We start from the raw sequence: 13,873 nt of genomic DNA, 5'->3' as shown, positions 1-13,873 counted from the left end.
AGGGGAAGGGAAAACACCAAATACACACCCCAACGAATATACAGAAATCTAGGCCTCAAAAGCTAAGGAAGAGGGATGGTGACCCCCCTAGTAATCCCTAGGCCTTTCCCTAACTCCTGCCTGTATGAACAGATCCTGATGGTGGAAATACTCATACACCGGATACCTAAGCCCTGCTAAAGCTGACGAGACAGCTGGTTCCTTCGAGAATGAAGGAACCTGTGTCTCCCTGAGGCCTAGAAACAACACACACCAGATAATAAGAAACAGCGAAGGCAACAAGTACTTAGCTTAGAGATGTATGGAGAAGCAAGAGATCCAAGACAAACCAGTATTAGCAACTCCAAGCAGAAACTATCAACCGCAAGGTCAGCAGTATGAGGCGGATCTAAATAGAGCCTCATCACTGATAATGAGCGGCACCTGAGGAGAGGTGAGATCCTGCCAAACAACAACATACATAGAGGAAAACAGAGAGACCTGTCAGATAGCCTCACGTGCAGCAAGTCTATCCGATCTTCTTACCTCTCTCACAGGAGGGACTGTGACAGTACCCCCCCCTTCTACAGGTGGCGTCCGGACACCCAGGACCAACTTTATCGGCCCAATAAACCTTGGCAGCAACTTCCAAGAGTGTACCTTCAACTTAATGCTTCTTGTGGACCCACTCTCAGGTCCAAACCACTCACACATCTCTTGTCAGCCATACGTTTATACTTTTTGCCCATTTTATTTAAATTGTTTTGAATCTTCCGCCAAATAGATGACAACGAACAGGAGAATCTTTCCTCTTCAGGTATACCAGACGTCTCAGTACCAGAAAATATGCCAAACTGCGGATGGAACCCATATGCACGAAAAAACTTTGACTTATCAGTGGACTCCTGTCTATGGTTATTTATGGCAAACTCAGCCAACGACAAAAATGAGGACCACTCCTCTTGATTCTCAGAGACAAAACATCTCAAATAAGTCTCCAGATTCTGGTTAGTGCGCTCAGTCTGCCCGTTCGACTGAGGATGAAAGGCCGAAAAGAAGGACGATTGGACCCCCAGACGAGTACAGAACTCCTTCCAGAATCTAGAAACACATTGAGTCCCTCTATCAGACACCACATCAGAGGGAATGCCGTGTAGTTTCACGATGTTATCGACAAACACTTGAGCGAGAGTTTTGGCATTAGGTAAACCCAATAATGGTATAAAGTGCGCCATCTTGCTGAAGCGGTCAACAACCACCAGAATCACAGTTTTCCCAGAAGAATTAAGCAAAGGGAAGTAGAGAACCTGAAGGCCGAGTATGAGCCACCTTAGCACGCGCACAAGTTTCGCAAGCTGCCACATAGCCCTCAACACATTTACGTAACCTTGGCCACCAGAAACTTCGAGAAATGAGATCCACAGTGGATCTGCTCCCAGGGTGTCTCGTAAGAACAGTATCGTGATGTTCCTTAAACACCTTGTGTCGTAGTTCCGAAGGGACAAACAACTTCCCTGGAGGACAGGAATTGGGTGTCTCTCCCTGGGCCTCCAACATCTCTGGCTCAAGTTCAGGATACAACCACCCCATCAGACAATATCGGAGCAGGATCCTCCGAATAACACCCCTTCTTTTCCCCGGGAAAGCTACCCGACAAGGCATCCGCCTTGACGTTTTTAATCCCAGGACAATAAGTGACAATTAAATTAAATCTAGTAAAAAAACGACAACCATCTGGCCTGCCTGGAGTTCAGACGTTTAGCCGACTGCAGGTAGGCCAGATTTTTGTGATCAGTAATTACCGTAACGGGATGAATCGCTCCTTCCAACCAATGACGCCACTCTTCAAAAGTCATTTTAATGGCAAACAACTCTCTATAACCTACATCATAATTTATTTCGGCAGAAGAGAGTTTTTTAGAGAAAAAAGAACAAGCGCCATTTGCTAGGAGAAGAACCCTGTGACAAGACTGCTCCAACCCCTACCTCTGATGCGTCAACTTCCACAATAAATGGTTGTGACACATCCGTTTGCACCAGAATACAAAACATTCCTTTATTGCTGAAAAAGCATGCAATGCTTCTTCAGACCAGACTGAGAAATCAACGCCTTTCTTAGTCATATCAGTTAATGGTTTAACAACAGTTGAGTAATTCAAGATAAATTTACGGTAGTAGTTGGTGAACCCCAAAAATCTCATGAGTGCCTTCAGATCTTCGGGTCAATCCCAGTCCAACACAGCACAGACTTTTTCCGGATCCATACGAAAACCCGAAGATGAGAGTAGGTACCCCAGGATTTGCACTTCAGGCACTGCAAATCTACACTTCTCCATTTTAGCATACAATTTATTCTCTCTTAGGATCTGTAAGACCTGTCACACGTGATTCTTATGCGTCTCCATATCAGGGGAATAAATTAAAATGGTTATCCAAGCCCTGGGAAGCGCTTCCAAACTCCCCGGCATCATCAGGCTGCCTCCATCCATTGACAACACCGGGAATTAAAGCGCCCGAAAAAAGCGTGTGCTAAACTGCCGTACGTGGCAAGAACGCCAGACACAGTCAGCAGCCCTCGGACCGGAGGAAAAGACAGCAAAATTTGCATCGACAGACCGATCCACAAACAGCAGCCCTTTGCGGTCATCGCATCCATCTGCAACCGCGCTGCCGGCCCCGTATATCCATAACCGAACTAAGCATCCACAGCACACAGAGGATCCTGCGCGGAGACACCTACATAGAAGAACTGACGATCCTCCAGGAAAGGTAACAGCGACCAGTCAGCCAATTTTAGGTGGGACGCCACCAGGCACTGGTTCGCTGAAAATAACTTTCGCATAGCTGTGTATACACATACATCAGATCTGGAATGCTGCTGATATATCCTTTTAAACCTGTCACAATTTAGATCTTTGTACTAACTTTTTACTAAAAGAGGGATGGTGACCTCCTAGTAATCCCTAGGCCTTTCCCTAACTCCTGCCTGTATGAGCAGATCCTGAAGGTGGAAATACTCATACACCAGATACCTAAAGCCCTGCTAAAACTGATGAGCCCTAGGATAGGTAGCAGGGGATGAGACAGTTGGTTCCTTCCAGAATGCAGGAACCTTCATCTCCCTGAGGCCTAGAAACAACACAAACCAGATAATAAGAAACAGAGAAGGCAACAAGTACTTAGCTTAGAGATGTATGGAGAAGCAGGAGATCCAAGATAAACCAGCACTAGAAACTCCAAGCAGAAACTATCAACCGCATGGTCAGCAATGTGAGGCGGATCTAAATAGAGCCTCATCACTGATAACGAGTGGCACCTCAGGAGAGGTGAGATCCTGCCAAACAACAACATACATAGAGGAAAACAGAGAGACCTGTCAAATAGCCTCACGTGCAGAAAGTCTATCCGATCTTCTCACCTCTCTCACAGGAGGGACCGTGACACCTTACTTCCGTCACTGGAGCGTAAACGGAAGATGCGCGAGTACAAGCGAATGCTGGTGGACATGACACTGATAGCGTTCCCATCTGACAGCGGGGGCTCAGTGGAAGCACAAGGCGGAGGAGGAGGAAGTTGCCAACACAGCTGGGGCACTGCCAGCACCTCAGAAGGGAGGGTTAGCATCGCCGAAATGTGGGACTGCCGGGAGTAACCCACTATCTTAGAATTAAACCATCCAGGCTCAACCAAACCTTGTAAATAAAACCATTACACTCTTTTTGTGCAAAATTGTGGGGTGGCCACAGCTTTATTTAACCATATATAGCAATGTGAGCCCTGAAAACAAACTCATTTAACGCAATCCAACTTCCTGTTTTCCAAAGACACATAACCTCCTGTTATGCCGACAACTAATTCTGAAAGAAAGGAAAATAAAAAACAACTCCACAAAAACTGAAAAACACAACAAACAAAAATAACTGATACTTCCAAATAAAATCAGGGCTGGAGGGCACTCCTCTGGCTGTACATTAACCAACCCTTTGCCTGCCTGCATTTTCCCGCCAAAACATTAACCCCTCATGTGCCTTTCCACCCCTTTCACCTGAAGTCCCAGCTGCCCTTGTTATTCACTTTGTCTCCACAAAAAAGCTTTGTCAGCACACCACAACATCCAGCACCACGATCAGTGGCGTAACTACCAGGGAAGCAGGGGAAGCGGCTGCTTCGGGGCCCGGGCTGACAAGGGGCCCGGAGCAGTGTCTCACACACACACACTTACTGTGTGTACATCATTTTACGTTTTCAGGCCGGCCCCACCCCCGAAAACAACACCTCCAAATCCCCTCCCCTTTACATTTGGTGCGGTCACATAGGGGCCCGCCCCCCTCCCATCCATCCTACTTCCCCATTCATTAACACAGGGCCTGCTTCGGCGGGCGACTCCGTCCATGATTATCTGCTGACTCGCTGCCTCTTCTGCCTGCATAGTGTGACACTTGCCAGAGAACAAGTCGGCAGCACACTATGCAAATGAATCTCTTCAGGCAGCACAGTGGCAGCCCGCCCCCAAATGAAGTCCTCCTCAAGGGGCGGGGAGAAGAAGCACAGCAGAGGGCGGAGGGAGGCACAGCAGGCATGCACAGCACTCGTTTTTTCAGGTATGTGCCTGGGCCCCCATGTTCCCCCCCTCCCCCCCTTGCCTGCTGCAGCTGCACCTGCACTAGTGCACAGTGGTTCTGGGGCCTCTCTGGGCATGAGGAAAGAGGAGGGCAGGGCAGAGTCAAAGTAGTTAACCCTTTCCTCCTCTCCCAGTCTGTCAAGTTCACAGACTGGGAGAGGAGGGGAGGTAAGACCAGGTACAGCAGCAGGCAAAGTTCTGAGTGTGCAGCCATGGCAGGCTGCAGCATGTAGCTGCCATCCCAGTCCCACCAGCCTCCTATATAATAAAATGCATTCATCTGCTTCTGTTATAGTACAGGAGGCTGGCAGATGCTGGGATCGCCCCCTGGCAGCTGCATGCTGAAGCCTTCAGCATGTAGCTGCCAGGTAGCCAGATCACAACCTCTGCCCACGCTTCCTCTGCCAGCCTCCTGTACTATAGCATGCGGGACATGGCAGCCTCCCCTCTCTGCCTCCACTGCTCTGCCATGTACTAGTGCTTATTATGGCTTTCTCTTAAGTTACATATACACAAATGTGATGCCAGGATGGTTCTGGGCTGGCATCGGGTGCATGCATATGTGTGCCATAATAAGCACTAGTACATGGCAGAGCAGCGGAGGCAGAGAAGGGAGGCTGCCACGTACCGCATGCTATAGTACAGGAGGCTGGCAGAGGAAGGAGTGGGCAGAGGTTGGGATGAAAGTTCCAATCACCCCCTTTCACAGTGGCCGTCAGCATCCGTAGTTCCATTCCGCGGCCCCCGCAAAATAAGATGGAACATGGCCTATTCTTGTCTGCAATTGTGGACAAGAATAGGCATTTCTATCATAGGGAACTATCAAAATGCGAAACGCACGCAGCTGGTATCCATGTTTTGCGGACATTTTGTGGACCGCAAAACACTTGCGGACATCTGAATGGACCCTAAGGGAGGGGGGCCCTGTAAAAAATTTGCTGTGGGGCCCAGTCAGTTCTAGTTACGCCCCTGACCACGATCTGATATGGACCGTCTTAGCCGGAGCCAGCGTTTCAGCAACATGGTGGAACAGTACATGTCCACACATCTGCATGTACTTACGGATGGGTCTGCCCCATTGAACTTCTGGGTCTTCAAATTGGGCACATGGTCTTTGCTTGCTTTTTACACCTTGGAGATGCTGGCCTTCCCTGCGGCAAGTCTATTGTCCAAACATGTGTTTAGCAGGGCAGGGGGTGTGATCACGGACAGGCGCATCTGCCTGTCCACAGCCAACGCGGACAAGCTCACGTTCATTAAAATGAACCAGGTATGGATCCCACAGGACTTGTCTGTACTTTGGGAAGGTTAGAGCGGTATACTGGCTGCACCCAGCCATTGTTATACTTTGTGCATTCTCTTTTCTATTTCCCAATGTTTTGGGGCATCCACAAACCAAAAAACAAACCAAAAAAAATAAGAAAAATAAAAAACAAAAACAAAATGTTGGCTACTCCGCCTCCTCCACCTGCACTGCCACATCTGCTTCCTCCTCCACTCGGACCTCCACCTCTTGGCTCAAGATTATTATGTCTTATATTGGCATATAGAGAAGTATACCGGCCGCACCCCCAAAAAAATGGCTAAAGGTCACAGACAGAATTGATAGACACATTTAAAAAAAAGAAACAGTATTGGCTTCCTCCCCGGCCTCCTCCACCTACACCGCCATGTCCACCTCCTCCTCCATTATTTGGACCTTCATCTCCTGGCTCAAGATTATTATTTGTTATATTGGCACAGTAGAGAAGTGTTGGCTTCCTCCTCCACCTCTTCCACCTACACCACCACGTCCACAGCCTCCGCCTTGTTCAAAATTATAATTTTTATGTATTTTATGTTATTTTGAGTTATTTCTCTATGCACATTTGTTTGCAGGGTAATTGTACTGCTCTTACCCTCATTTTGGTTCTTTTTGCAGCCCTCCAGCCTTTTCTATGACTTTTTTTGCAGCCAATTTTTAGCCCCAAAGTTTGGGTCCCCATTGACTTCCATGGGGTTAAGTGTTCGGGGGTTGTTTGGGTCAAGTTCGGAACCCGAACCGAACTTTAAAACAAAGTTCGGCTGAGTCTGTCGAACCTGAACATCCATCACTACACAGCAGTTTACAACCCCCATATAGAGTGCCTGTCTTCCTATGTTCCTATACGCCTGCCTTTTCTGACTGGGTGAGTCAGCTTAGACAAGTGCACCTTGCATATTGCCCACACAGGAGAGCCACCGTATTCCCTCCGAATAAATTAAAATATCATCCAGATAAACCACCACAAACCTGCCCACCAGATGATGAAAGATGTCATTGATGAAGTGTTGAAAAACCACAGGAGCATTGGACAAACAGGAGATAGGTCACCAATAGAAAAAGCCTGGACAACCCATTTAAAGTCAGATGCCGCTATTAGCGAGGCATCTGAGGGGTACAATGACGGGGAGTGGCGCAATCTATTTATAAAGAAATGCACTTTGTGATGAAATAGTTCAAAATTTGGCAAAGCAGCCGAATCGAATTTTAGAGAACTTCGCTCACTAGTCACTAGTCACAGCAGTGTATGGAAACACATTTGCTGTAGCACAACATATAACCAGTTTGAAACCAGCTTGTGATGTCACAGCATTTTGCATGATGGAAACACACTTTGATGTTACAGCAGCTTACCCGACTAAAACGGACTTGTGATGTCACATATTTACTTGCCTAACACCGACTTGTGATGTCACAGCAGATTACATGTTTGAAATTTGAAACCCACTTGTGATTTCAGAAACACAATTGTGATGTCACATCAAGTATCCTGACTGAAAACCACTTGTGATGTTACAACAACTATCCTGACCGGATTCCACTTGGGGCGTCACAAAAACTATCACAGCAACTTACCTGACAGAAAGATATATGCGAGGTCACAACAGCTGAATTGTCTGAATCTCATTTGTGATGTCACAGTACTGCAACTTACCTGACTGAGGCCCACTGCAATGTCACAGCAGCTTACCTGATGGAAATACATTTGTGATGCCATAGCTGTTTACCAGACTGAACCTTGTGATTTCATTTGCTATGGGCATACACCAACAGCAGAGGGCCCTTGTGCATGATCAGAACACTGGTTGCTTGATTTTGGAATTTTAATTGTATGACAATGAGATACATTACATAGTCCACCTCACTCATCATGGTTATCTAGAAGATCCCTCACTGCTGTACTAATCCACCAGTATTTGAGAGACGTGAATAAAAAGGTGCATAACCTAAGACGTGATCAAATAGACAGTAGGAACCACTATTATATTTGGGCATTCCTTACCTTCAGGCTCCTGTTTCTGGATTATAGGGAATGATGTAACTCAGGATAAGTCCAGAACAAGTATTACAACACAAAAACTCTAGTGCTCCTACCTAAAAAAAAATAGCTTATTACCTCCATCTAGCAGAGCGAGAACAGCCAGCACTAAGAATGGTGAAGCTTTCCCAACAAAATTGTACATTAGTGAACCGAAGGGGGGGCCAACTGCAAAGAGAAGGAAATTTGAAAGAAGAAAAGCTTACAGAAGACGAGCCAAAGCTAAAAACCAACAGACTGATGAAACTTTAAGATCATAGTACTTACTGATCGTACCCAACGCCAGGCCTCCTAGTGCGATGCCCATGGCCTTCCCTCTTTCATATTCATCAGGGTATATTTGGGCCAGCATTCCCAAACCTGTAGATACATGTATTTAAGTCACTATATGAAGAGACTATGCAGTGCAAATAGAGAAATGGGTGTCCGCTTGTTCCTCCCCTATTATCATTGGACAGTCCTTGGGGCCACAGTTAGGCCCTGAGCTGACTTGTTTAGTTTAGGTCAACCACTGATGATCCAAAGAAGGGGCCTCTGCTGTATCCAAACACAATCTGTATGTGCATCTGTTCTTGGAACTGCAGTTAAACCCCATAAAGGTAAATTCCCTGTATAAAGTCCATGTTATGGACAGAATGATGGACAGATAGCGAGTTGCTCTCAGATATGATTTGGGGGAAGTGGAGTCTAAGATATTAACGATTTATAGCCAATTATCCATATAGGGAGATGGCAGTCAAGTGGTTGGTGGCTGTTATAGTCCATAGGTCCTAATAAGCTCTATGTATAGTATTTAGTGCAAGCTATGTCAGTAATATACTCCAATCCTTTTAAGGGACGATATAGGGGAAGCAATGAATCAGTGTTGTCAATGCAGCAAGCTCCTGAGGAGCTGATGTAGAGGATGGGAGTGGTAGTGGCCCTGATGAGGTGTTGTGTAACGGTGTACTCCCTCAGGCCATTGCTCCCTGGGGATCAGTGCAGTGGAAATGTAGTTTCAAGAATGAAGCCAGAAGTAAATGTATAACAGTCTTTTTTTACTTAGTACAAAATAAAATTAGTAGAAGGTCCTGAAGCAGTAAATACAAAGTGCAGGTTCTGGCACCAGGTGAGGAGTTATGGTGGCAGGTTGGATGACTATATATTCACACTAGCAGGCAATTGTGGGTGTAGGTGTCCACTGTAAGATTCAGGCTTGATATTTGTCTGGCTTTGTGGCGATTTAGGTGATGGGTGTCTGAGTCGTAGTTCCTCACCTTGCGGCAGTGTCTGCATATTTTACTTTTGCAATTTTTTTCTTTGAAAAATCGTTTTTATTCAATGTAAAATGTTTATTTTTTTTCTTGGAAATTGTCTTTTATTGTGTGCATTTTTTAACCATTTAATAGTTCTACAAGAGGACTTTAATAGGTGTGCAGTAACCAGGAACGGGTACACTGACGCCACTTTTGCAGAGGGTCAGGATATGGGTGGATAACAGTTTGTAGTTTGTTCGTGACGCCAATTGCAGCGTGCGAAGGGTAATATCACAAGGCCCTCCCAAGGTGTTATGACGCACTTTCCAGGTTAGGAATGCCTGAGTGGTGTGATGGCCTATAATTAGAGTTGAGCGGACACCTGGATGTTCGGGTTCGACGAGTTCGGCCGAACTTGGAAAAAAAGTTCGCGTTTGGGACCCGAACTTGACCCGAACTTGACCCCGAACCCGAACCCCATTGAAGTCAATGGGGACCCGAACTTTTGGGCACTAAAATGGCTCCTGGAAAGGGCTAGAGGGCTGCAAAAGGCATCAAAATGTGCTTAAGAGCATGACAACTGTTCTGCAAACAAATGTGGATAGGGAAATGACTTAAAATAACATAAAATACTGAAAAATTAAAAATAACAATCTGGATCTAGGAGTAGGAGGTTGAGGAGGCGGTGGATGGGTGGATGTGGCGGTGTAGGTTGACGTGGCGGTGTAGGTGGAAGATGCGGTGAAGGAGGAATAGGTAGCCAACACTGATTTGTGTTATTTTTCATTTTTAAATTGGGACATATAACAAAATAAAACAAAGAATAAGTGCACTTGAGTACAAGAATGGATGGTTGAGGCTGGTATAAATGTCTATTCTGCACAAGGTACGGACAAGTCCTGTGGGATCCATGCCTGGTTCATTTTAATAAATGTAAGCTTGTCCACATTGGCTGCGGCCTGTGATAATGCTCACTGCCATGCTAAACACACGTTCACACTATATACTGGCTGCAGGGCAGGTCAGCACCTCCAAGGCTGACAAAGCTTTTCCACATTTTGGCCATGCTAACCCTGCCTTCTCAGGTGCTGGCGGTGCCCCAGCTGCGTTGGCGACCTCTTCCTCCTCCTCTGCCTTCGCCTTGTGCTTCCACTGTGCCCCCGCTGTCAGGTGGGAATGCCATCATCAGCGTGCGCTTGTAGTCGCGCATCTTCCGATCAGTAACAGATGTTTTCACTAAATTTAGTTCCCTGTCAGCAATGCAGAGCAGGGGTTCATTCACGGCAAAAGGGGGTTCATGTCACCCAGCAATACAACAGACGATTTTGAGAGATTTAGGCCCCTGTCACCCAGGCACACCAGGGGTTTGTATACGCCAAAAATGGTAAAATGTCACCCGACAATTGAAAATAAGAATTTTTTCAAATTAGGGCACTAAAATTGGCACTATTTTGCATTAACCCCTTAAGGACTCAGACCTATTTCACCTTAAGGACTTGGCCATTTTTTGCAAATCTGACCAGTGTCACTTTAAGTGCTGATAACTTTAAAACTCTTTGACTTACCCAGGCCGTACTGAGATTTTTTTTCGTCACATATTGTACTTCATGACACTGCTAAAATTGGGTCAAAAAAGTTAATTTTTTTGCATAAAAAATACCAGATTTACCAAAAATTTGGAAAAATGTGCAAATTTCAAAGTTTCAGTTTCTCTACTTCTGTAATACATAGTAATACCCCCAAAAATTGTTATGACTTTACATTTCCCATATGTCTACTTTATGTTTGTAGTATTTTGGGAATGATATTTTATTTTTTGGGGATGTTACAAGGCTTAGAAGTTTAGAAGCAAATCTTGAAATTTTTCCGAAATTTACAAAAACCCAATTTTTAAGGACCACTACAGGTCTGAAGTCACTTTGCGAGGCTTACATAATAGAAACCGCCCAAAAATGACCCCATTCTATAAACTACACCCCTCAAGGTATTCAAAACTGATTTTACAAACTTCGTTAACCCTTTAGGTGTTGCACAAGAGTTATTGGCAAATGGGGATGAAATTTGAGAATTTCATTTTTTTGCCTAATTTTCCATTTTAACCCATTTTTTCCACTAACAAAGCAAGGGTTAACAGCCAAACAAGACAGTATCTTTATTGCCCTGACTCTGCCGTTTACAGAAACACCCCATATGTGGCCGTAAACTACTGTACGGGCACACAGTAAGGCGTAGAGGGAAAGGTGCGCCGTATGGTTTTTGGAAGCCAGATTTTGCTGGACTGGTTTTTTGACACCATGTCCCATTTGAAGCCCCCCTGATGCACCCCTAGAGTAGAAACTCCATAAAAGTGACCCCATCTAAGAAACTACACCCCTCAAGGTATTCAAAACAGATTTTACAAACTTTGTTAACCCTTTAGGTGTTGTACAAGATTTAATGGAAAATAGAGATACAATTTCAAAATTTCACTTTTTTGGCAGATTTTCCATTTTAATATTTTTTTCCAATTACAAAGCAAGTGTTAACAGCCAAACAAAACTCATTATTTATGGCCCTAATTCTGTAGTTTACAGAAACACCCCATATGTGGTCGTAAACTGCTGTACGGGCACGCGGCAGGGTGCAGAAGGAAAGGAATACCATACGGTTTTTGGAAGGCAGATTTTGCTGGACTGTTTTTTTTGACACCATGTCCCATTTGAAGCCCCCTGATGCACCCCCAGAGTAGAAACTCCAAAAAAGTGACCCCATTTTAGAAACTACGGGATAGGGTGGCAGTTTTGTTGGTACTAGTTTAGGGTACATATGATTTTTGGTTGCTCTATATTACATTTTTTTGTGCGGCAAGGTAACAAGAAATAGATTTTTTGGCACGTTTTTTTTTTGTTATTTCCAACATTCATCTGACAGGTTAGATCATGTGGTAATTTTATAGAGCAGGTTGTCACGGACGCGGCAATACCTAATATGTATACAATTTTTTTTATTTATGTAAGTTTTACACAATGATTTCATTTTTAAAACAAAAAAATCTTTTTTGTGTCTCCATAGTCTAAGAGCCATAGTTTTTTCAGTTTTTGGGCGATTATCTTAAGTAGGGTCTCATTTTTTGCGGAATGAGGTGACGGTTTGATTGGCACTATTTTGGGGTGCATATGACTTTTTTATCGTTTGCTATTACACTTTTTGTGACATAAGATGACAAAAAATGGCTTTTTTTACACCGTTTTTATTTTAATTTTTTTACGGTGGTCACCTGAGGGGTTAGGTCATGTGATATTTTTATAGAGCCGGTCGATACGGACGCGGCGATACCTAATATGTATACTTTTTTTTTATTTATTTAGGTTTTACACAATGATTTCATTTTTGAAACAAAAAAAAAATCATGTTTTAGTGTTTCCATAGTCTGAGAGCCATAGTTTTTTCAGTTTTTGGGCGATTATCTTGGGTAGGGTATGATTTTTGCGGGATGAGATGATGGTTTGATTGGTACTATTTTGGCGTACATGCAACTTTTTTGATCACTTTTATTACCTTTTTTGGGAAGTAAGGTGGGCAAAATTTCAATTTCCTAATAGTTTTTATTATTATTTTTTTATGGCATTCACCGTGCGGGAAAAGTAACATGACCGTTTTATAGATCAGGTCGTTACGGACGCGGCGATACCAAACATGTGTAGGGAATTTTATTTTTTAATCAGTGATAAATGTGTTTTTTGATTTTTACTTTTTTTTCACTTTTTTTTAAATTTTTTTTTTATCTAGACCCACTTGGTTCTTGAAGATTCAGTGGGTCTGATGTCTGTATAATACAGTACAGTACGCTATATAGGGTACTGTACTGTATTTTACTTACACTTTGTCTGAACAGATCTCTGCCTTTAGCACAGATCTGTTCAGCACCATGGAGAGCAGGATGCCTGAGACGGCGTCCTGTTGCCATGGGAACCTTCCCCGTCTGCTCAGTACTGGTCAGAACTTCGCAGACGGGGAAGGGTAAGGACGGTGGCTGTCGGGGGGCTGTCTGGGAGCTCTCTCTATCGGGGGGCTGCAAAGGCACTGCAGCCCCCCGATGGGAGAGGGAGGGAGCTCCCTCTTACTGTTAACTTTTTCCATACAGCGGTCCGTACGGACCGCGATATAGAAAGGGTTAAACGGCTGACATCGCATCACAGATGTCAGCCGTTTATACCAGGGTGTCAGCAATGTGCTGACACCCTGGTATACCCACTGTACACCCCCCCTGCACCACCCGCCGGCAAAAAATCATGCAGGGGTGCAGGGGGGGGGTGTAAAATCTATGTTTGAGGGACACTAAAGATTCTGATCCCCGCGGTCAGAAACTGCCAAAAGCGCAGCAAACCGCAGGTCTGAATTGACCTGCGGTTTGCGGCGATCGACGATAGGGGGGGGGGGGGTCACATGACCCCCCTGGCGTTGTGACAGGATGCCGGCTGAATGATTTCAGCCGGTATCCCGTTCCCATTAACCCCCGCGGCACCGGAATCTTCATTTAAAGTTAGGACATACCGGTACGCCCTGAGTCCTTAAGGACTCGGGAAATAGGGCGTACCGGTACGCCCTGCGTCCTTAAGGGGTTAAAATGGCTATAAAGTAGTCCTTGAAAAGGCTAGAGGGATGTAAAAGGCAGTAAAATGTGCTTAAGAGCATGGTAACTGCTCTGCAAACAAATG

The 13,873-nt window shown here is 45.0% G+C and overlaps 1 protein-coding gene across 1 annotated transcript in view; it reads right to left on the bottom strand.

The window, feature by feature from the left end:
* Positions 1-13,873, bottom strand: part of LOC120987819 (chromaffin granule amine transporter-like) — a 91,416-nt gene that overhangs the window by 30,112 nt on the left and 47,431 nt on the right. The window contains exons 6-7 of the mRNA XM_040415912.1: positions 8,209-8,301; positions 8,020-8,109 (exon numbers count right to left, since the gene is read on the bottom strand). Coding sequence (XP_040271846.1) covers positions 8,020-8,109; positions 8,209-8,301 — 183 coding nt within the window. The remainder of the gene's footprint in view (positions 1-8,019; positions 8,110-8,208; positions 8,302-13,873) is intronic.

Source organism: Bufo bufo, chromosome 1 (assembly GCF_905171765.1).
Source record: "Bufo bufo chromosome 1, aBufBuf1.1, whole genome shotgun sequence".
Taxonomy (NCBI): Eukaryota; Metazoa; Chordata; class Amphibia; order Anura; family Bufonidae; genus Bufo; species Bufo bufo.
Note: the sequence above shows the minus strand (reverse complement) of the source record. Positions and strands in the feature narration are given on the sequence as shown.